The sequence below is a fragment of the Lissotriton helveticus genome, chromosome 9 (assembly GCF_964261635.1).
Source record: "Lissotriton helveticus chromosome 9, aLisHel1.1, whole genome shotgun sequence".
NCBI lineage: Eukaryota > Metazoa > Chordata > Amphibia > Caudata > Salamandridae > Lissotriton > Lissotriton helveticus.
The window spans coordinates 61,894,290-61,918,201 of NC_136070.1; the positions used below are offsets into that span (position 1 = coordinate 61,894,290).

Below are 23,912 nucleotides of genomic sequence, written 5' to 3' on the forward strand. Positions count from 1 at the left end.
GGAAGCTACAGGCAGATCAGTACTGATTCTGACAATATCCTAATGGTTGAAAGGGTGATTAATAAAACACGTAGGATTTTATATGTAAATTTCTACAACTCAGGGAATAGTGTTTACAGTGGTCGCAATATCTCCAGTTTGGACAATATTTTAAATTCAGCAGTACAGAATATCGAGTTAGCTTTTGAGTTTATTTTATTAGGCGATTTTAACATTCACTTATGTAATTTAGCATGTAAGGGAAGTAGTACAAATGAGTTTGATGATGTGGCCTTACAGGGACCTCATTTTGAACATTCTGCAGAGGGCCAGGAGCTTGAAGAACTGTTGGCTAATTATGACTTGTATGAACCTGATTGCGGCCTGAGATTGCCAACTTTTACCGGTGCCCAAAATGGCACAGTGATTGATTACATCTTTGTCACACCAGGGATCTTAAATCTGACCACGGCTTATTGCACAGTTGCAACACACTTTGGTGACCATAACCCAGTTTTACTCGAAGTGGCCTGGGGTGCCCAGACGGGGGCGCCACCAATGACAGCAAAACCGGCACATCCCCTGAGGACCACTGATCAAGATCGACGAGTGAAGTGGGCAAAAGTGATTCCGGAAAATTTTTATGAAAATTGCTTCCCCAAAATTAAAGATTATGTGGAGCTTTGTAAAAATCCGGGCACACAAGGAACACACATAGTAGCAGCCTATGAGGCAATCTGTAATCAGGTTTCCAAGGATCTTTTAGCGAAACCAATCCAGGGAGTACAAGGACATAAGCGATGGTTGGATTCGGCATGCTCGAAAGCCCATAGAGAACTGCTAGCAGCCTTAAAAAATGCCCCAAGGGATAAAGATGTAATCTCGAGTTTAAGGAAAAACTATAAGTCAGCCATTAAGAATCGTAAAGACACCATTAAAAGCGAAACATCGGATAATCTTCTCTCAGCGGCAGTGCTGAAGGATAGCAGGAAATTTTGGGAGATTATCAAACAGCCCATATTCACTGATGACAGCAATGCACCTTTGGACTGCGTGATCACAGATGAGAAATGGTTGTCTTTCTTCAAAAATGTTTATGGGGGTGATGAAGACGGTGGTAAAAATGGCCCATTATCCAATGTGGTTGTTCATCCCATCATCTTTAATCCCCAAGAATTGGAGAAAGCTCTCTTGGCAACCACCAAACACAAGGCACCTGGCCCTGATGGAGTCCCTGCTGACTTTTTTATGTACTCTCCTAAATTGTGGGCTGAGGTTATGTCTAATGTGTTTAATGCAGTTAACGGTAATCCAGCTCCCGCCTCGTGGGCCAGATCCACCATCGTCTCCATTTTTAAAAACAAAGGTCAGCGGGACGACCCCGCGTTCTATAGGCCCATATCCCTCTTGGACTCAACGATAAAAATTCTTGGTAGAGTCCTTTTATCTAGATTGAGGGAGAATGTCGAGGGCTGTGGTGGATTGTCTGACCTGCAATATGGTTTTAGGGAGAGAAAAGGGACCATCGAACAATGTATTAATCTGCATTTACTCATCTCTAAGTATACGGTGGCCAAGGAGGGTTCTGTGTTTTTGGCATTTATGGACCTCTCCTCGGCCTTTGACCTCGTTAATAGGGCAAAACTTTGGTCAATTCTTTTGGAGATGGGTATTGATGAAGCTTTGGTAACGTTCATGGCCACTATGCATCAGGAGCTTTTCGCAGCTGTCCGAGTGTCAAATAATGGCAGATGCACCCCACTTTTTAAATCTCTAAAAGGGGTTCGGCAAGGCTGCATCTTAGCCCCCACGCTTTTTACCATCTATATTAATGGCCTGGGGGATTACCTGCGAGACCAGGATGCGGATGTGCCACGTGCAGGAGATGCCCATATCCCGGCACTCCTGTACGCGGATGACGCTGTACTGATTGCCCGCACTGGTGTAGGTCTACAGCGCCTCTTGGACGCTTTTGGCTCCTTCATGGAGAACCTGGACCTTAGGGTCAATGTTTCCAAATCACATACTATGGTCATGGGCCGTGAGCGTTTTAAAAAAAGACATAAATCATTTTTCTGCAGAGGGGCCCTGGTGGCCAAGGTAACCACATTTCCCTACTTGGGTGTATTGTTTGACCAGAATGGAACATGGGGGCCACAGATTAGAGCAAAGAGGCTGGCGGTTATTAGATCTTCCTCAGCTCTCTTGGGCTTTGCTGGTAAGCTGGGAGCCAGGCCCATGGAAGCCCTCTTAAAAATCTATAAGTGCAAGCCTGTTGCTATTGCACTATATGGATCCCCTTTGTGGGGGTATGTAAATCTTGACCCCATTCAAAGGGCAGAAAATAGATTCATAAGATCTCTTCTCTCTATCCCCCAGTCAACTCCGACTTATTCCATACATAAAGAGGTGGGTTTACCCTACCTGTCAGACTCATTGAGCTTAGCACCCTTAATCCTGTGGCTGAAAATGTGGTTGAATGAAGATCTTCCTTTGAACCACATAATATTGAAGGATGTCTTATTACTTGATAAACATAGTAGTATCCCATGGCTGGCCTATCTGATTAAATCATTCACTGACTTGGGCCGTCCAGAACTCTTTTTAAGCCCAGATAAAATTAGAGCTCTGGACATAGACCTTATAAAAAAGTCATTCAGGGATATGAAGGAAATGCGCCGAGAGGAAACTGAAATGCAGAATCCAGCAGTTAGGGCTCACAACCTTCTGGTGAGCGTACCCTCCCTTGCACCTTATCTTATTTTTGTTACAGTCCCTTACCACAGGTTTTTACTAACTAAATTTAGGTTTAACCTGTTACATTTTTATTTAGGCTCTTTTACGTCTTGGCAGAAGCCAGACTTAGCCCCCCCATGCAGTTGTGACCAATTTTCTGTGCAGGACACAATGCATTTTATTATGTTTTGTAGCCTATATCATGAGCAGAGAAAAAAATATTTGCTCCCTATTCTGAAAGAAGCGGGCTTTACTCAGGTGCGTCCGGCGTTGCTTTATTTACAACTCCTGACAAATCCCCGTACAACTTTTTGTATTGCTAACTTCCTAGTGGCCGCTGCGAGGGTAAAAATGGGGGGACAAATCTCGCCTTAAAAAACTTTTTAAAGTTGTTATGTTTTTCTTTGATATGAATTGTAAAATGTATTTTCTATTTATTCTTGTATATAGTTTTTATAATATGTATTTAGATTGATGTTTTTAGTTCATCGAAGGGTCATTTATGTATATATCCCTTCTCAGTGTTTTATCGTTTTGTTTCTTTGTATGACTTGTAATAAGTCGAATAAAGATATTCTGACTGACTGACTGAGTCAACATATGTTTCAGTGATCTTATAGAAGCTTCTAGACCAACTTCAACAGGACACACACACGTCTGAGATAATATATCACATGTTGGGGAGTCCAGACTTGATTTGACATAATTCCATGAAAGACAAAAACTTCAGACACACCTTAAACTAATGAATGGGTAAACATCGCAAGTGGTCTGAGAATAGCACCCTTGCGATAATTCAAAAGTAGAGAAAGAGACACCATTCAGAGAATAAGAGCAGAATGCCAACAACATGTGGAAAGAAACAGCTAACTTGCCAATAAAAGACATTACAAAAATACAGGAGTCAAAGAAATATTACTATATCAGCCGAGTAAGATGGCATAGGTCACATCTTTTCCCACTTTTCTATTTCTCAGAATTTCTCTATTCCCCTTAGGTATAAGCAAGGTACATATATATGCAATTGGACCGAAAACAATGATATCAATGAGTGTGTGTGATGTAAAGTGCTCTGACACCCTACACTGGTTTGAGAGGCACTAGAAAACAAGTGAAACATGTGATAGAGGGCCTATGGAGAGATAAGGGGTACTGTTTAGAGGGTGGTAGTGAGGGAAATGGGGTGGGGGGGATTGTCGCACCAGGCGCTACCCACACCACCCTGCTTCAATAATCACCAAAACTTCTTAACAAGGTTGTAATGCTTCACCACCACCTCTTAACAGGGCTACAAGACTTCCCCAGCACTTCTTAGCGGTCTGTAATACTTCACCGGCACTTCTCAGCGACCTGTAATACGCCAATTCTTATGAAACAAGACTTGACAAGGTTGTAATACTTCCCCATCACCTCTTTTAACAGGGCCACAAAACTTCCTTAGCACTTCTCAGCGGGCTGTAAAACTTCACCGGCACTTCTCAGCGGCCTGTAATACGCCAATTCTTATGAAACAAGACTTGACAAGGTTGTAATACTTCCCCATCACCTCTTTTAACAGGGCCACAAAACTTCCTTAGCACTTCTCAGCGGGCTGTAATACTTTACCGGCACTTCTCAGTGGCTGTAATACTTCAATACTTCTCCAACAAGACTTAACAATGCTGTAATACTTCAGTCCCATCACTCAACTGGGCTACAATACTTCCCTAACACTTCTCAGCAGGCTATAATACTTCAATACTTCACCAACAGGACTTAACACGGCTCTAATACTTCACCAGCACTTCACAACAGAGAGGTAATACTTCACCAACACTACTGGACACAGTTGTAATACTTCATCATCACCTCTCAACAGGGCTACAATACTTCTCCAGCACTTCTCAGCGGGCTGTGATACTTCAATACATTACTTCACCAACAAGACTTAACAAGACTGGAATACTTCCCCAGCACTTCACAAGAGAGATGTAATACTTCACCAACACTACTTAACAGGGCTGTAATCCCTAACCATGGCCTCCTAACAGGGCTGCAATAATATACCAGCATATCTTAAAATCTTTGTAATACTTCACCAGTCACTTCCCGACAGAGAAATAATACTTCACCAACAAGACTTAACAAGACTGTAATACTTCATCAGCACTTCACAAGAGAGAGGTAATACTTCACCACTCTACTTAAGAGGGCTTTACTTCTTAACAATGGCCTCTTAAGAGGGCTGCAATAATTTACCGGTACAAAAGGGGGTGGTGATGGACGGAGCATCTGAACCAATCAAACACTCACATCCAGTCAACAGATCTGGTTTTAATCCATCACCGTTCTTTAGCCCACTCTGCCACCCCAGTTCAGACATGGCCATATGCAAATCAGTCTGACCCTGTGCCTCATGGGAACAGTCCAGCCCGAACTGCCAAGCCATTCCTTCCCTGGACCGGAAACAAGCTTCCGAGGACCGGTTTCTGGCATTTCAGCCGTCTTCAGCCCAGCTTGCTTGAATCCAGTGGCAAAGTGAGCAAGGGACTCACGTCTGAGCATACCCTGCCAACTTATGGCAAACAAAGCGGTACAAAAGGGGGTGGTGATGGACGGAGCATCTGAACCAATCAAACACTCACACCCAGTCAACCGATCTGGGTTTAATCCATCACCGTTCTTTAGCCCACTCTGCCACCCCAGTTCAGACATGGCCATATGCAAATCAGTCTGACCCTGTGCCTCATGGGAACAGTCCAGCTCGAACTGCCAAGCCATGCCTTCCCTGGACTGGAAACAAGCTTCCGAGGACCGGTTTCTGGCATTTCAGCCGTCTTCAGCCCAGCTTGCTTGAATCCAGTGGCAAAGTGAGCAAGGGACTCACGTCTGAGCATACCCTGCCACACTTATGGCGGCCAAAGCGGTACAAAAGGGGGTGGTGATGGACAGAGCATCTGAACCAATCAAACACTCACACCCAGTCAAAAGATCTGGGTTTGATCCATCACCGTTCTTTAGCCCCCTCTGCCACCCCAGTTCAGACATGGCCATATGCAAATCAGTCTGACCCTGTGCCTCATGGGAACAGTCCAGCCCGAACTGCCAAGCCATGCCTTCCCTGGACCGGAAACAAGCTTCTGAGGACCGGTTTCTGGCATTTCAGCCGTCTTCAGCCCAGCTTGCTTGAATCCAGTGGCAAAGTGAGCAAGGGACTCACGTCTGAGCATACCCTGCCACACTTATGTTCACAATAATTTACCAGCACTTCTTAGCAGGGCTGTAATATTTCACCGGCATTTCTCGACAGCGAGGTAATACTTCTCAAACAAGACTTACTTAGGCTGTAATAATCAATTAATCAGCACTTCTCGATAGAGAGATAATACTTCACCAACATTACTTAACAGGGCTGCCATCATTCAACAGCACCTCCTAAAAGACCTGGAATACTTCACCAGAACTTCTCAACAGGAAGGTAGTACTTCGCCAGCACTACTTAACAAGGATATAGTACTTCAGCACCTCCTAACACGGCTGCAGTAATGTACTAGCACTTCTTAACAGGGCTGTAATAATTCACTGGCCATACCTACAGGGACAAAGAGGGGTAATTGGAGTGAGGAGGAATACAAAGGTGGAACTTTCACACTTGCTACTAAGGAACTAAGGGGAATGGAAAAGGAATGCAATCTACAGAAAGAGAAGAGGGATTTAAAAGCCCTTATTACTTGAAAGGGTTGATTTACATTTTGACAGATTTTTTTTCTCCGTCAGGGTGACAGAGTAAATTATTCCATCACCCTGATGTAGTAACCGCCTGCAAAATGTTGAAATGTCCATCAGTAAAACTAACATTTCAACTATTGACAGGAATCCCCGTCAAGGAGGTTCCTGCCAATGTCTTGGAACTTTGTAGTATGGCAAAGTTTCCAAAGTTTTTTTTTTTCCGAATACAAAACCACAAAGTGTTTTTAGTTTTCAGAATAAAAAAATAACGCCCCCTCACCACGGGAGTTAATTCCCATGGCGAGGAGGGCAGTTTTCTTTTTTACTGCCCCTTACCATGGTTTTTTGGCAGTGATGGGCAATTAAATGCCTGCCCATCCAAATTGGGTGGGCGAACATATAGCCATTTCTATGACGGCCCAAATTCTGTCTGGCCATTGGAGTAGTTTCTGACATTGCCAAACTATGGTCCGCCGGCATCTAAATTCGACAGATGGACCATTATGTTGGTGGTAAGCATACTCTGTTACTTTTGCAATGGAGTATGCTTATGGCCAACATATACATCAGACCTTAAGTTCTTACCATTCCATTCATGACCCCTGACACCAGATTGAAACCATGAGTAGGCCCCCCAGCTGACACCCATGCAGGTAGGACTTTGTATAAATAGTACACAAACATAAATCACTTTTCTCAAACTCACTTTTTTGTACACAGCTTCAGAAAATTTAGAGATCATGGGTTATTTGGGTATATCTTTATCATTACGTGGAGATTTGGGGATAATATGAAAATATTTGCAGAGCACAGATGTGAAGTTCCAATATTGTCAGATATTGTACTGTCCTTTCGTAGGATGCTTTCGCCTTTCCACGACCCAAATGGGTGAATTTTATATGAAACGTTTTAGCTTGTTCCTTACTCCAATTTCAATGTTTTATTTGTTTAAAAATGTCAAGCAACAAGGTAGAGGAATAGTGAATTTTACAATGCATGTTTATGATAAAGCCGACAGTCCATGGCACATTAGTAACCAACGCAATTTTTTTCTCATGACAGGCACCTTTAAGACGACATCACAACCCTGTGAAGACCTCAAGACCCTGAATCCCCCCGTGGTAGGAACATGGAACTAAATCCACGCAGTAATTCCACCCCTGAGAACCTGACGTCCTTCATCAAGCAAGAATTTGAAGTTCACAGCCTAGTGGAAGTCATCACCATCGCCATAGTCACAGCCATTGTCAGCCTGGTCACCATAGTGGGGAACATCCTCGTCATGGTCAGTTTCAAAGTTAATAGCCAGCTCAAGACGGTGAACAACTACTATTTGCTCAGTCTTGCGTGTGCGGATCTCATCATTGGTATCTTCTCTATGAACCTCTACACGTCGTACATTCTCATTGGGTACTGGTCTCTAGGGAGCCTAGCCTGTGACCTGTGGCTGGCCCTGGACTATGTGGCCAGCAACGCCTCGGTCATGAACCTGCTCGTCATAAGCTTCGATCGCTACTTTTCCATCACGCGACCGTTGACCTACAGGGCTAAACGTACGCCCAAAAGAGCTGGCATCATGATTGGCCTAGCCTGGTTCATATCATTCATCCTATGGGCTCCAGCAATTTTATGCTGGCAATATTTAGTTGGCCAGAGGACCGTGCCCCCTGGAGAGTGCCAGATTCAATTTCTGTATGAACCCATAATCACGTTTGGCACAGCCATCGCTGCCTTCTACATTCCAGTATCGGTCATGACCATCCTCTATTGGCGCATCTACAAAGAGACGGAGAAGCGCACCAAAGACCTGGCTGAGCTACAGGGGTCAGAGTCAGTCACCGACTACGAGACAAACCGACCTCAGCGGGCCCTCCTGAAATCTTGCTTTGGGTGCAAGCAGCAGACTCTTGCCAAGCGGGAGAGGTGCCAAGCCTCTTGGTCTTCCTCCAGCAGGAGCACCTCAGCCACAGTGAGGACATGTCAGACACCACCCACTAGTGAGTGGTCCAAGGATGACCCGATGACAACCTGCAGCAGCTACGCCTCGTCTGACGATGACGATAAGTCCACAGGAGAGCCAGTCTTCCAAGTGGCCTTCAAGAACCAGACCAAAGTTCAGAAAGAGGACAGCCCACTCCAGGAGAACAAGCATATATTTGCCAAGGAACGAGCCACGATGAAGGATTATGACAACGAAAAGTACTTTCTCTCGCCGGCCAAGGGTCACACCCAGAAGAGCCAGAAATGTGTTTCCTATAAATTTAGACTTGTTGTCAGTGCTGATGGCTCTCAAGAAGCCAACAATGGCTGCCGGACGGTGAAGGTGAGTCCCTGCTCGACGATGGTGGCAAAGGGACCATCTATTAAAAGCCTGGACCCGAACATGAGCAATCAGATCTCCAAACGGAAGAGGATGGTTCTCATAAAGGAGCGGAAGGCGGCGCAAACCCTGAGCGCAATCCTGCTGGCCTTCATCATCACCTGGACGCCCTACAACATCATGGTGCTGGTCTCTACCTTCTGCTCTGTTTGTATCCCATCCACCTTGTGGCACCTGGGGTACTGGCTGTGCTACGTCAACAGCACCGTCAACCCAATCTGCTACGCACTGTGCAATAAGACATTCAGGAAGACTTTTAAAATGCTATTGCTATGTAAATGGAAAAAGAAGCATGTGGAGGAAAAAGTGTACTGGTATGGACAGCACCCACCCAGTCAGAGCAAGATGCCTTGAGGGGCATAATACTGGGGCTGGTACATATGGGGAAAAGGGGACTTGAAAGGAAACCTCTCTGTGTTTGTACTGGTGAGCTTCAGTGTTAAAGGTGCTCGTGCTCCTGAACCTTTAATAGATGATCTGTGGGAACTGGAGGACTCATTAATACCACAAAGAGTGAATGTAGGTGCAGCTGCTTGCCCCTGTGCTTCTTTCTTACCAGAGTTGAGCTGCTTGCTCAGGTCTCAGCTCTGAAGACTAATTCTCTGCAGGTTCTCTTCTGCAGGTTCTTATGCTGCAAATGTCACTACTCAGCAGTAAATTGAGAGTGTCTTTCACAATGCTGAGGACTTAATAACCTTGTTATGTACCCCTTCACTGGGTGACTGGGTTAGGCAGGCAGAATAATGAGATTCTGTTTAAAATGGTGTTTTCTTGTTACAGAGAGGCGTAGCTTCATTAGTGGCTCCAGGTGTGGCGTTGTCCTTGGTTTGGTCTCACGCGCAATGCTTTGTTCTCGATCTGGCCTCACATGAGGGTTTGACCATGGATTGGTCTTACATGCATTGCCTTGTTCCTGGTCTGTTCTCATATGCAAGACTTTGTCCTTGACTGGGTTGTACATGCAACACTTTTCTTTGGTGTGGTCCCACATGCAAGGCTTTGTTCTTGGTAAGGTCTCACATGAGGGTTTTGTCCTTGGTCTTGCCTCGTGTGTGGGCTTTGTCCTTTTTCTGGCCTCTCATGCAAGGTTTTATCCATGGTTTGACCTTTCATACAAGACGTTGTTCCTGGTCCGGCCTCACGTGCAAGGCTTTGTCCTTTGTCTGGCCTCACATGCATGCTTTATCCATGGTCTAGCCTCACATGCAAGACATTGTCTCTTGTCTGGTCTCACATGGAATGCTTTATCCATGGCCTGGCTTCACATAAGGTTTTGTCCCTGGTCCAGCCTCACATGCAATACTTTGCCTCTGACCCACACTCACATGCAAGGTTTTGTCCTTGGTCTGGTCTCACATGAAGGTGTTATCCTTGGTCTGGCCTCACATGTGAACTTTGACCTTGGTCTGGCCCACATGCATGCTTTGTCCCTGGTCCAGCCTCACATGCAAGGCTTTGTTTCTTGTCTGGTCTCACATGCAATGCTTCATGCTTAGTCTGGATTCACATGAGGGCTTTTTCCTTGGTCTGGCCTCACATATAAACCTTTGTCCCAAGTCTGGCCTCACATGAAGGTGTTATCCTTGGTCTGGCCTCACATGTGGACTTTTTCCTTGGTCTGGCCTCACATATAAACCTTTGTCCCAAGTCTGGCCTCACATACATTGCTTTGTCCTTGGTCTGGTATCACATGAGGGGTTTGTCCTTGTTATGGTCTCATTTTAGGGCACCAGGTACAAGAAACACAACAAGGATTTGGTGCTGACATATGGTCCTTTCCCCTGTAGATACAGAGTTTGGAATGCTGACCTCAGCCTGTGATCCTTCTGGGTGTTTTATCAAAAGAATCCAGCTATTGCAGACCACTCCTGGTGGGGCTGCTGTTCCAGTTGGGTATCAGTGCAGTCTCCACCCTTGCACCACCATCACTCCCAAAAACCATTACAACTGAGTCGAAACAAGGCGAAGGTCAGATGGAGAACTCAGAACTTTTGAGCTAGGGAGGGCAAGTGTCTTACAGGAAACAGAAAGTTATGTGCCGGGCTTTAGTGCATCTTTCCTTGCTTTGGGTGAGTGCAGGACTCCTTCATGGCCTGTAACCTCTGCTTTTGTTCTGTAAAATCTTAGGCATCTGTTAGGGATAGAGAACTGAATTTGTCATGAGACCTTTATGGGGCAGCTCATAGAACACAATAAAAGGTGTACACCAAATAATCACAACAGAGAACAAGTGCCATGGGGGGTAACAGACTGTTAATAACAGGTTATGGATATTGGAATCTATAGGGTTGACTCCAGCATGGGGCATCAGGGGGGAAAAGGAAAAATACACTCAATGAGGAAGCCAGTGCTAGGACCACTGTGTCCCACAAACTGAGTAGAGGCTTTTAGCAAGACTTCTGAACAGGGGTGCCATGAAATGTAGGGTGTAACAGATTTCACGGGCTCATAAGAAAATGTACATTATGTCTCAGTGGGGTCTGTCAAGCATCTCTCACAGGGTCTTCTGGCACAGGAGTCATGTGACAGTATTCTTTACTGCTGCCTGGCAACATATTGTAAAGGGTGCTGGAAGTGCACTCTCTGTTGAGCTAGTTGGGAGCGATGGCTACACGCATAAGTGTTGGGGGCACACAATAGACATAAAGGCTACAGATGGTGAAAAGGGAAAGAATGGATTACTACTGTCAAAAACCATGTGCCTAGATTTCCAGGAAAAATATATATGTTTTATTCTTCATACCAGAATGTGAATGTGCTTTCCTGGCTGCTCCCTTGCCACAGCCTTTGCAGATATCACCCTCACAGCAGGGTGGTCTCTGGGTAGTCCCCAGCCTAGAGGTGGCACAAAGAGGTGTGAGGTTTCTGCATTTTCCTGTGATCAAGAAAAGCAAAAGGCTTGGCCTCACCTAAATGGTTCCCTTCATCTATAGAAAGATATGATTCTGCAGTCCCAACCTGCCCCCTTGCATTTACCAAAGAGCAGTGTTTTAGGAAGTTTAATCAGCAGCTACTTGTTAACAAAGTCTTTATTTAAATTCTAAAGGGAGCCCAGTCACCATCCTTCTCACCTCGGTGCCTGGATCTCTGCTCTCCAGCCTCAGGAATGAAGGCAATATACTCCCACTGTCTGGGAAAGCTGACCTTGTCCTTCATCTTGTACCAACCATGTCCAACCAGAGGCCTCAAAAGTGCATCCCTCTTTGATTTTATAATTAATACTCTGAGCCAAACACAAGGATGAACATCACAAGGCATCCACTCCAGCATTTGCAAAATCGCCTTCTCAATTTTTGCATGACTTACCCGTTATTTTCTCACATTGTTATGATCTTGAGGTTACTGCTACCTTTGAGCATAACCTAAAACTCCTAATATTTCTCTGTACATGTGCCCCTGCTATGACTTTATGCTTCCAAACCCTGAGCTGATCAGCTGACCTTGCTGGAGCGGTGACATAGCTGTAACCTAGCAGTGAATAGACTGGTCACCTGAAAGTGCCTGTCAAAAGGACCCATCACTATCTTTGCATACAGATGATGATGTTTCTTTCTACAGCCTTGCAGACTTAAATTCCATGCTATCTCAGAAAGCAACCTCTGTCTTTCTAACTCTTGCATGAAAAACTGACCTTCAAATCTGATAGTTGCCTCTTCATTTTAATTTTGAATTACTTTCTCCTTCCCTTCCATTCGCCTTCTTCCTTTGAGCACAAACTTATCAGTCACATGCATTTTTGCCTTAATCTCTATGATTGTATTTCTGAAAGTTCCCACAACTCATACCAAAGATCACAACTTCTCCTTCTTTGAAAGTCATATCCCCACACCCTAACATTAACCACTAACCTTCGCTTCTGAAGCAGCATAAAGCCCTTCAACACCTTGACAATGATAGTAGGTGCTATATAAATGAAATAACAAAACAATATCAATCCAAACAGATTTATAACCAGCTGTTTAGGATGATTCGGGCATTAGGACCAAGAGTGTAGAGCCAGAGTGTGGGGTGTTACCGTATTGGTGAACCCCTGACAATAGATTACATGGTGTGTGGGAGCCAACACTTCTTGTCCTTTTTATCAACGTTGTGCCGCTGCCAAGTGCAGCTCTGCCCGGGTAACACCTCCATCTACCTGTGTGTCTTGCATTAACCACTGTCGCTCTCCTGTGATTCTGGATCCAGATTTACTTGTGATCCACTTGCAAGAGCAGATATACTGGAGCCTCCCTTGATGATGACTTCCCCAGGTCCTATGAATGTGCAATCAGCCCCCATTTCTTGATAACTCTTTGTAGCCTGAAAGTAGTGACAGCAACTTTAGTTGGAGTGCAGACAGCTTTCGGGCCTAAGAATTTAATGTCTTGCAAACATGCAGTGATCTCTTTACATTTTTGAGTGAGGTGTTCCAAAGTCTGCTCCTCTGCTATGCTTCCCTAAGGATCTTCACTGCCACCACCATGTATTGGGAAGGGACAATGTTGCCTCTTCTTCTTCTAAGATGCCCCAGATAGATGATCCATCCCATGGGTGCGTCGTAGAGTAAGACCATAGTTCAGCACCTTTGTGCACATAACATATCAACCGCTCTGGGATCAGTAGAGCAATTCACCTTCTACTTCAGGCCAAGATGCTCACAACACAAGCATGACTTAAGGTGTTCACTTCTAGGTTGACTTTTACATCATGAACTACATACCACACTCTGAATCCCCAACAGTACAAAATTGTTAGATACTTAGAAATGAGAAATGTCCTGTATTCATGTATTGAACCGGGTACTCAGTCCATATTCGAGCCTGAGGTTTTTCATAGATATGTGCAGTTCACCGCTTGTTCACATTGTATTGAATAGTGGTACTCAGGCCATTTCTGAGCCTGACATCGTTAACGGTATGTGTAGTTGGCTGATTGCTCACATTGTATTGAATATTTGTACTTAGTCCATAGCAGAGTCTGAGATGTTTCAACAGATGTGTATCTGTCCCCTTACTTCAAATAGTTGAACCCAGACTAACATCCACAAGACCACACATGAGAACATAAGTGCCCCAAAAGGAATGATATCTCTTAGATAAACTATCAGATTGTTGTCGAGGAAAGGATATATCATAAATTTCAACCTCCTCTGTAAGTACAAACCATGCTACATAAGCATCTGGGTTACATATATTAATTAACTCTCATTAAGGAACTAAATTACTTTGATCAACATTCAGGCACGATGACTTGGCATAGCTACTATCTTTGTGACTCAAAAAGAAATATAATAACAGAAGAATATCCAGCACTTATTTTATGTTTGATACAAGAATTCTACCTAGCTTTAATGTACAAATGTGACTTCCAATAATATTCAGTGCCATAACATGTACAAGTTAGACATTTTTTTTAAAAATGCAAAAAGATTTATTTAGCAGTACTTACCTCATTGATGCTACTTCACCACCCATACAGCTACACAAATATACTGAAACTCTCTTCTAACCTGAAATAATACACATACAACTACAGGCTAATAAATTACAGTTTCTGCATGTTTGACAAGCTCACTTAAAGTGCTTAGTGTTCTGCAGAGTGAGATTCCAGGTGCACTACAGTAGTATTGATGTTTTAATTTCAAACAGGATGAACATAGACTACAGAATATCGTCTGTTACTGAATCGTCTAGCTAACACACATATAAACATATATAGATATATATAAAATAAATATAATTTTGCCAATATTATTTTTTCGGGAATAGATATTTTCGACCTTGATATTTTGATATACAACTGGATTTCCAGGAACAAAAGTGTTAATGGTGTTTCGGCAAGGACAAAATTCATAGTAGCCTTCTTCAGGACTTTGACTGCTGTCTGTTTGTAAGGGTTGAACAATATAGGATAATAGCTAGGCCAAGTCAAAGTGTCTGTTTGAATTTTTGATTGCATTTGCTCTTTAATAAGTGTTAGAAGAATTCCTGCATGCATCTATGCTGTATGTGTATCAGGGGATTAGTTTCCCTATGGAAGAGATAATTTGTGATCTTCCCTGCTAAATAACAGAGAGACTTTTTCTTTGTCATAACTATGATCTCCACTTACCTGTCAACTCTGTGCATCCATACAGTCCGAGCCCAGCCGCCTTATCGTTGCTGTCCCTATAGGCACAATGAATATCTGTTTGCACCCTATATAAAATAACAGAAGCCAAGTATCCCTTTCTATTGTCTTTCTGAGTTTAATTTTGTTTTAGCAAATGACTTATACAACATAGGAAAATTTACAAAGTTTGTTGTGAGTAAGTTAGCATATTTATTTTTCTAATATTTATTGTGTAGCACGAGGCTGCCAAAGCACTGTACAAGCAGGAGGTTATAAACACAACAAAGTCAATGAATTAGGAGAGCGACAAAATACAACTAAGTCTGAATATGTTCAAACAAGAAAGCCTTCAGCTGCTTACGAAAGGCCAGGAGAGTTAGTGCAGACTAAGTGCTGGTGGAAGAGAGGCTCATACCTTGGAGGTAGTCTGATTGGAAGTATGCACCATCCAGTTTAAATTGATGAAGAGACTTTGATTCAGGTGGCATAAAGACCTCAAAAAATCTGAAGCCCAAGGCAAGGTAGAGTGTGTGCTGTAGGATTAAGGCATTGCAAGTGAGACTTGACAACATATGCTTAGAGTTTCCAAATCTTTGTACACCAAATTGCCTTCTTGACATGCCTAGGACATAGGGAAGTTCCCCAATAAACTTTGTAAAATAAGCTTTAATAAGATGAGAACATATCTGGGACCCAAAATAGACTTTTAATTGAGCCAAGAAGCAGCATTCTGGCATCAAAGCAGCACTTACAGCTGTCTAGTATTTTGGTTGTGCATTACTCTTGACTTGGTTTTGTGAGAATGTTTGGGTAGGTGACACTGCTGCTCTCTGAATCCTGCTGCTTGATGACATGAAGGACATCAGGCACAGGTTCATCGTCGTCTCTGCTGACATTGTTCAACTTTGTCGCAAACCTCTCAGTTTGGCCAGCAGTGAACATCAGTCTTCCCTGGACCTCCAAATTTAGCGTTATGACTAGCAGGTGTGAGTAGTCATCACAATGTAAGACCACCTACTTTTGACGGCAATATGCAGCCCGTGAGCAGCGCCTTCTCTGGTATTCGGTCGGCACCATGTCCATTCGGCAATGGGGGATTGAGTCTTGGCCTTGGGGGCTGGTTGAGGTTTTCAGGATTTCATCAAGTGGGTGGATTGGCTTTGAACCCTAGTATATAGGCCACTGCATAGGGTGGTCTTTCCGTCTACAAAGCAGCTGCCTCCCTGACCTGCCTATATGGAGGTTGGGCCGTTGAAAAGAGAGCTCTTGAGAGGCATGTAGCCTGAGGTGTTGTGGCAGAGCAATGAAGGAGGGAACACCTAGTGGTATTTTCATGACAGAGAGATGAGCCGTCCATCTCTGGGAGCGAATACATTGAATCTCCGTTCCATAGCCGTGGCACGCCATTCCAAGTGGGCGACGCAACAATGGATTGGTTGTTCCCTGCCTGCAGCCTACAGCCTTCTGTGCTTTGTAGGCAGTCACTGGGGACTTTCTTCATTTTATTTGGGCCAGCGTCAAACACGCTCAAGTTGTAGACTGGTCATTTAAGCATTCCTTAACTTCACAAACGCAGACTGCCACCTTTGGATATCCTTTACTTCTGCTGATGAAGTTCTTCCATTAAGCACTTTTTATTGACTGCTGGTGTTCCAAAAAATAGTACTTGTGTGCAGTTGCTGTCATGCCTTTTGTTGCTTTTGACCTGTGTGCAGAATCCATTGGGTGCAATCCTTGTGCACTGATGAATGTTACTGTGTGGCATGTCTACAGCCAAGACATGCATGCCACACCTATGCTGCTACACCCATGCAGTGGGTACAGATGGATTTAAAGGGTGGCGATGAAGCCACTTGACCATGTACATATTCTAAATTCTGTAGACTGATATGTGGGATGTATTCTTTTCTATGTGTTCAGTGTTTATTCTGGGAGTGTGAGATATTGAACATTGGATCTTCCAAAACATGTCATATGAACACTTCACATGAAATGTTTACTTCTGATTGTAACTCCTGGTAAAACAAGGAGGAACAAACTGAGTTCAAGTGAAAAGTATTTTAATATTTCTTTGTAAGTCAGTGCAAGGATAATGCGTCTGTGATTCTGACCTGTGCAGTATAAAGGAAATCCCCTATATGATCAACTTGCCTCTGAGTGTTCTTTTTATTTTTTCCAGCTCCAAAAAGTTCATGTGGGTAGTATTTGTGCGGTAATCCATGCAGAATCTTAGAGTGAAACACGGGTAAGCAGCTTTAAAAACCACAATGGAACCTTCCTTAAGAGATCTGAAGTTAAACCCATTCCTCTCACAGAGTTGCCAGAATCATACACAGGCAAATCTTTGATTGACTCAATTCATTTCGGTTCAGTTCAAAGTGCTTTATTCAGTATATATATATATATATAACCATATACAAGTACTACAGTACTCTTTTATGTGCAAAATACGCCTAATAAAGTGCAATTTCCTTTATAACACATGTGCAAACTCACAATAGTAAAGTGACATGTGCTAATAGCCAATAGAGAAAGAGAAAACACGTACGTGCAGTTTCTTTAAAACACATGTGCAAAACTTGCAATGATAAAGTGCAATTTCATTTATAACACATGTGCAAAACTTGCAATAATAAAGTGCAATTCCGTTTATAACACATGTGCAAAACTCATAATTTTAATAATGCACATGCTAATAACCTAAAAACACATACTGAGGCTAGAATAAATGCTCGGCTCTCCCACTGAATGTAACATATGTTAATTCTTAGTACTGCATGTTCATATAATAATTGATTTCCTTGCTGACATGCATCTTAAAATATATGTAGCTACATAAAAACATACATCTGAACTTCCTAAATTAAACATTATCTGCATCGCAGCCTTAGTGGATCGTACCTTATATTTTAAAAAGATGGCTTTTAAATAAAATTTCCTAAAAAATATATAAAATTTACAAACCAACATAAAATGACAGCAGCTCTGTTTGGAAATACCATCACAGGGGCATGGAAAGGTACTGTTCCGTCTAGTGTAAGGAAATGCCACAAGGTGGTGCACAGTGCCTAATCTTATGCGGGTTAATACAAAGCGATGATAATTTCTTGTAACTTCTGTTAAATAGGGCTGGAAGCCTACCCTCACATTATACTCCTGGTAAAAAGTAAAAGTGTGTTGTTTCTCGCATTCGACAGCCCTAGCATTCCTTGTATGTTTTAGAAAGGATTCCTTAAGCTCTGATTCCTTAAGCTTTGATTGACTCAGATTTAAAAAAATCTGACAATTGAAAATACCCATCAGCCAATGACTATGTGTCACAATATGGAGGTCAGCAATATTGAGCTACCTTATCCACTGCACTGCCTACTGCTACATCACAGGGTATGCATATGATTACTACCTATAGTTCTGCATACATTCTCAGGCCAGTTTCGACATTACTCTGCGGCACTCCATACTGGCCTAGTTAAGCACACACTGACACAGCAGCTTCCACCTTACCCTAGAAGATCACAACCCCCTTTCCACATTCCCACTTTCCTTAGGACACGCGTATGCCAATTCCCACATTGGTCATTTAACCAAACAATGGATGCCAATTTGACTTCACTCCTTAAAAAAGGCCAGCTAATTTCACATAGACATCAGAAGATTGCTCTGCCAGGGTCCAAATAGTTATGTCGATTTCCACAATTCATCGTTTAAGCAGCCACTGCCAAGCCAGTGTCTCCATTGCCAAGCACCGGGACACTCATTGAGTAGCTTTGCGCTATAAAAATCCAAAACTTCAATCATTCAGAAAAGTCCTGGGCTAGTTTCCACATTGCCATTTTGACATTGTCCCTATAACTGGCACATCAGTTTGCACATTACAATGTTTTCTTTGCTCTTTGAAACTGCATTAATGCTTTTCCCATTGATAAGCCAAGTTTTCATGTTTACTCAGCTAAACACATTCTTATGCTAGATTCTGCATTGTCTACAAAATCTGCCATACCAATATCCATAGTCCTATGCTTTTTTGGTACACAATTACTATGCTGGTTTGACTCAAGAAGTATACTTTGTCAAGGTGTAGAGCTGTACTGAGCTGGCCCTGTAGGACAAGAAGCTCTGTATTCCAGTGCTTAATTTGTAAATAAATATGTGCCAGGATTCTTGTCAGGATGCCACAGCAGCTTATGCCACCCATTGCCCCTGCCGGTGCTGCCAATGACCCTGACATTTTAGACTGCTCCAGTTCCCCAAAGCTATAAGAATGGCTTGGACAGCAGGCTTTAGTCATTTTCAAAGCATATTGAAATAAGAAACAAATGTTGCTGAGGTACTGGGTTTTTCAGAACCGGTACCGAACCGGTAACCCAGTGGTGTCAGGGTACACCCTAAGACCTCGAGTACTTTCCTGATTCAGACCACAGAAACTCAGAGTCTTCTAGGTGAAGTCAAAGATCTAATTTATTGGCTGCAACCAAGTAACAGGCGTCCTAGAAGTACAACAGCACAGTGTGTATATTCTCAGGAGACTGCTCAATCTTACAAAGCCAGGCTTCTCTTTTTATACAAAATATTATGCTTCAGGCAAACATTCTTGGATTTACAGTAGACCATTCACATATTTTCACTACAAAGAAAAAGCAGAGTCATGATGACAAGCCCACATTCCAATTTGTTCAGCCCACAATAAATTACCCGGCAAGGCCCAACATTTTCATCAGATATCGGTGTACCCCCAATAAAAACGGGCACCTCCTCATCATAAAGCAAGTGAGAGAAAAGAGCAGGGACAGGTGTGAGCAAGATTAGGCAGGGTGTGTGTGCGATGAAAAGGGTTTATGGCATGTTGTGCCTTGATGCTATCTCGTTCGGCCACTGGGAGAGGAACTGACCAAACAGGTACGGCCTGGAGCAATGGTCTCAGCTTGCCCAGGTCAGAGAGAAGTCAATTAAGGTATACGTGTCCTTTGGAGTCGAATTTAGCTGTATTATAAGCCTATGTGAGGGCAACCCACAAAATGGCTACCGTACACAAAATGGAAGCCAAGGGTTCAAGACGAAAATGACGATTTCGAGGTGAAATCGTTACTGGAATATGACGAAAATGCTTGTACATAGTGTACTAGCCATTTTCGGTCTTTTGATATAAAAATCGTCATGCTACGACGAAGTTTTATTCACGAGTTCAGAATTTTCAGAACTACAAACCCTCCTTTTGCCCTTACATAGGCAATTAACCTATTCTCATGCTAATCTGAGTCCAGGTCTATATTCCTAAAGTCATTGAGATGTTGCTGTAACATCATCCTAGTACTTAGCTCGTCTCTTGATACAGGTTTCCTTACACATGATGTAGCACAGAGGCCACATATTGCGGGAGCACACTGCACGCACAGACAAAACAGGAAAAGAATGGCTAAGACCATCCCAATGACCATCAGAATTTTCCATCCCCAGGCGGATATCAGTTCCCAGAACCATCCCATTAACGACCAATCTCCTTCATCCACATGAATAGATTCGGAAATCTTATGTAGTTTGGAGATGGCCTGGTACACTGTTGGAGCGTTATCTGGAATGAAAACACAGCAACTTGATTGGATCAATTTACATACCCCACCTCGGTCTGCAAGTATGACATCTAATGCGACCCTGTTCTGAAGGGTCATAAGACGATCCGACTGGAGCTCAGCAGTCAAGTTACTAAGGGCACCGGCAGTTTCAACCACGGTGGATTCAACCACCCTTGTCAATTGCCTTATGTTCCTGCTGTTACCCATGGGTCCCCAGAACGGCAGAAAACCCTTTACAAAGTCCCCAAATTCTTGTCCTGCAGTGTCTTCTTCGCTGAAGACACCTCTAACTATCCTTGTCTTGTGGTAATCTGCCGCCGCTGTGTAGGTGGGAGGCAGCAGAAACGAAACAAAACATGTGCCCGAAAAGTCAGGGGGCAACCATGTATAGGCTCTATCATGGCAGATGAAATCGGTACCCTTAGCTGCTAAGAACAGAGGGGAAGTCTGAGATGCAAAAACATATGTTTCAGTGCAGATGCTTTTCCCTAGCTGAGCTCTGGGATTCTTGCCAGTACCTTGCAGACACAGGTGACCCTGATGGGGTACAATCCAAATCGGGGAAGATCTCTTAGCTTGCTGTTTCTCACTCAGAGTAGCTCCATATCCGGTCACGTTCCATCCTATGTATACTAGTGTCTCATCTCTAGGGATAGTCTCGTAGGAAATATCTTCCTTAATCATGTCTACTATACCCTTAACTAGAGCACTATTCTTAGGATTGTCTTCCACAGAAGGTAGGGGGTAGACTTCATGTGCATAGATGAACATTGTTCTGTATGCCCACACAGAACCATTGTGGCTGAAAGGCAGGACCAGATAAGGGATGAGGAAAAAGGGTCAGGCAGATCAGGTCGATTACCCCTTCTCAAGGTTTGCCCGGCGTTAGCCGCCTCTCACCCAACTCTCGGTTACCAAATAAAGAGGCAGGCGCTGGAGACTGGAAGGCAGGAAACAGAAGTTTTATTCCGACGGAGCAGAACACGTCAAATCAGACAACAGGGTATCTTCTCGAGGTGCTCTAACCGCATCTCTGAGGCCTGGCCTCTTATACACAGGTTTATGGCTTTATTACATTTATGACATCCGTGTTATTGCTTTGAAGTTCACAAAGGCATATTTGGAATCCCCGGTTCAGGCCCGTTCTCACACATATCTACAGTTGAGGTCCCCACCCAAATCACAGCATGATGGCTATCGCGCAGCTGGACATTCCGCTGGGAACAGGAATGTGGGCGATCGGTCGGATCTAGGGGGGTGAAGGCATTGATTAATCCCCGCTCCTTTGATGTGGGGCGAGGTCCCACTGTAGGGGGCAATAAACTGCATCTGCTGAGCTAAGTGATGGCCTGGGGTCAGGCCGGACAATCGGGCAGGGAGGAAGAGGTTATCAAAAGGGCCTGTTCTATGAATGAGATGAAAGAGTGAGGGGGTTCAGCACGGGATGTGGCTTGGAGGCAGGGTCGCGCTGGAGGTGCGTTTATGACCCAAGCAGGAGAGACCGGGGGTTGTCGGGGATGCTTGCGAGGCTGGGGAGTGAGGGAGAGAGAGAGACGCTGGTTATCGGGAGTGGGCAGAGAGGCCATGGCAATCAAAATGGTTGCTGCTTACGCGCACGTATGGATCTGAAAAGGACAAGATGGCGCAGATAATGTTTACGCCACAATCCAGATTTTAACAGGGATACCTTTATCCGTTGTGTGAGGCATAAGACCACACACCCAACAGTTAGTCGTGTTCATTACTAGTTGGTGTTGGTGCAAAAGCTGAACAAAGGAGTTATTAATAAACTCTAATCTCCTAGCGGATTCGTGTTCAGGAAGGGGTTGAAAAGAGTGTGGGGAAACAGTAGAAGGAGGAGGTATGGGCGGTGTAGTGGGTGCAAATGTTACTCGAAAAGAGAATAAAACATAACCTATTAAAAATATCATCACACTGAATAACATGAAAATGCACAATATCAAAAAGCTTTTCTTTGTCATCATTTTACATATTCTGTTTTTAAAGTTCGTTTCCTTGGCAGGTCTCTCCATCTCGAAAAACTCCATCCTCTATACAATGCTGCCCGCGATGGGAGGTTGTTTCTGCTAAGGAATGCTTCTGTCAGTCTAGGGCAACTCCCTTAGACCAACCAGAACTGTCGACCTAACGTCGTCAGCTGCACCCCAAAGACTTTGGGCAATCGCGGCCCTAGCAGCGGAACCCGGATGGCGGTTCGAAAAACAAAAATAGGCAAGTTTCTCAGATGGGAGAGCTGCGCTTTCAAAAATAGCGAAAAAGGAATTTTTTTTGTTTATTTGTCCATAGGTCTCGGCCTCAAATTATAACGTTTTCTCCCAGGTACTGTTTGGTCTTGGAAAAGGAGTTCAGGCTCTGTAGTGTCCAATCGAATTGACGGGATTCAGCTGGTTGCAAAATGTTGTCACTCTCCTGTTCAGTAAGTGTTCCTTTTACACGTGCATCACTGAAAGGCAGAAAACGTGGCACAGTTTCAGTCTCTGAGTCGGCGACACCCTCCTGGACCCACCGGTCGTATGGCAGAGGCAGAGGGATCCGCTTGCAGTGGATCCCGTGGATCCAGTTTTTCTTCCCCTCCACTCGAACAGCTGATCTTGTTGAGAGAAGAACGAGATGCGGTCCGGTCCACCTGGGCTGATCGTTCTTTGTTCGCTGGAAGTTCTTTACTAGAACCCAGGATCCAGGGTCGATCTGATGACCTGGAGTTTCAGAGACCGGAGGCAGGGTGTCATGGACCTGTTGGTGTAAAACACGCAATTTAGCCGTCAATTCGTACAAATAATCAAGCAAAACAGGGTGTTCGATTTCACTGAACTTTGTGGGCCTTGGCACTCCCCATATGTTGGCCGGGCGGCCAAAAACAATTTCATAGGGACTAAGTCCCACTCGTGAATGCACAGTCATTCTGGTGGATAGGAGTGCTAAGGGCAGAGCGTCAGGCCATTTAAGACCAGTGCTCGCTTGAATTTTGGCCAATTTAAGTTTCAATGTGCCATTGTAGCATTCTACCAGTCCAGCTGATTGGGGGTGATTTGCAGCGTGGAATTTCTGATGAATGCCTAGCCCTTCGCATACTTTCTTCATCACTCGACCCACAAATTCACTTCCATTGTCACTCCAGACCATTCTAGGCATTCCGAATCTGGGGAAGAACTCTTTCACAAGGGTTTTAGCTGTGGATAAGGCAGTGTTGTCTTTTAGGGGGTAGGCTTCCACCCATCTTGAGAAGGCACAAACAACAACGAGCACGTCTTTTAAATTGTTACACCTCTCCATGTGGATGAAATCTAGCTGCAAAACCTCGAACGGATACGTAGGAGGCGCAAAATGACCAGCTGGAGTTGGGGTTCCCCTACCAGGATTGTGTTTCAGACACACCATGCAATTCTTGACCACATTCTCTGCACACTTAGGAATTCCAGCATTTTGCC

The 23,912-nt window shown here is 44.0% G+C and overlaps 1 protein-coding gene across 1 annotated transcript; it reads left to right on the forward strand.

The window, feature by feature from the left end:
* Positions 1–7,552: 7,552 nt before the first annotated feature.
* CHRM5 (cholinergic receptor muscarinic 5) lies at positions 7,553–9,157 on the forward strand. The gene has a single exon (XM_078661979.1). It carries the CDS (start codon positions 7,553–7,555, stop codon positions 9,155–9,157), a length of 1,605 nt encoding a protein of 534 aa, XP_078518105.1.
* Positions 9,158–23,912: the final 14,755 nt, after the last annotated feature.

Bases quoted from the DNA above. Each gene is read 5' to 3' on its own strand.
- CHRM5 (XM_078661979.1), top strand. From the start codon at position 7,553: ATGGAACTAAATCCACGCAGTAATTCCACCCCTGAGAACCTGACGTCC.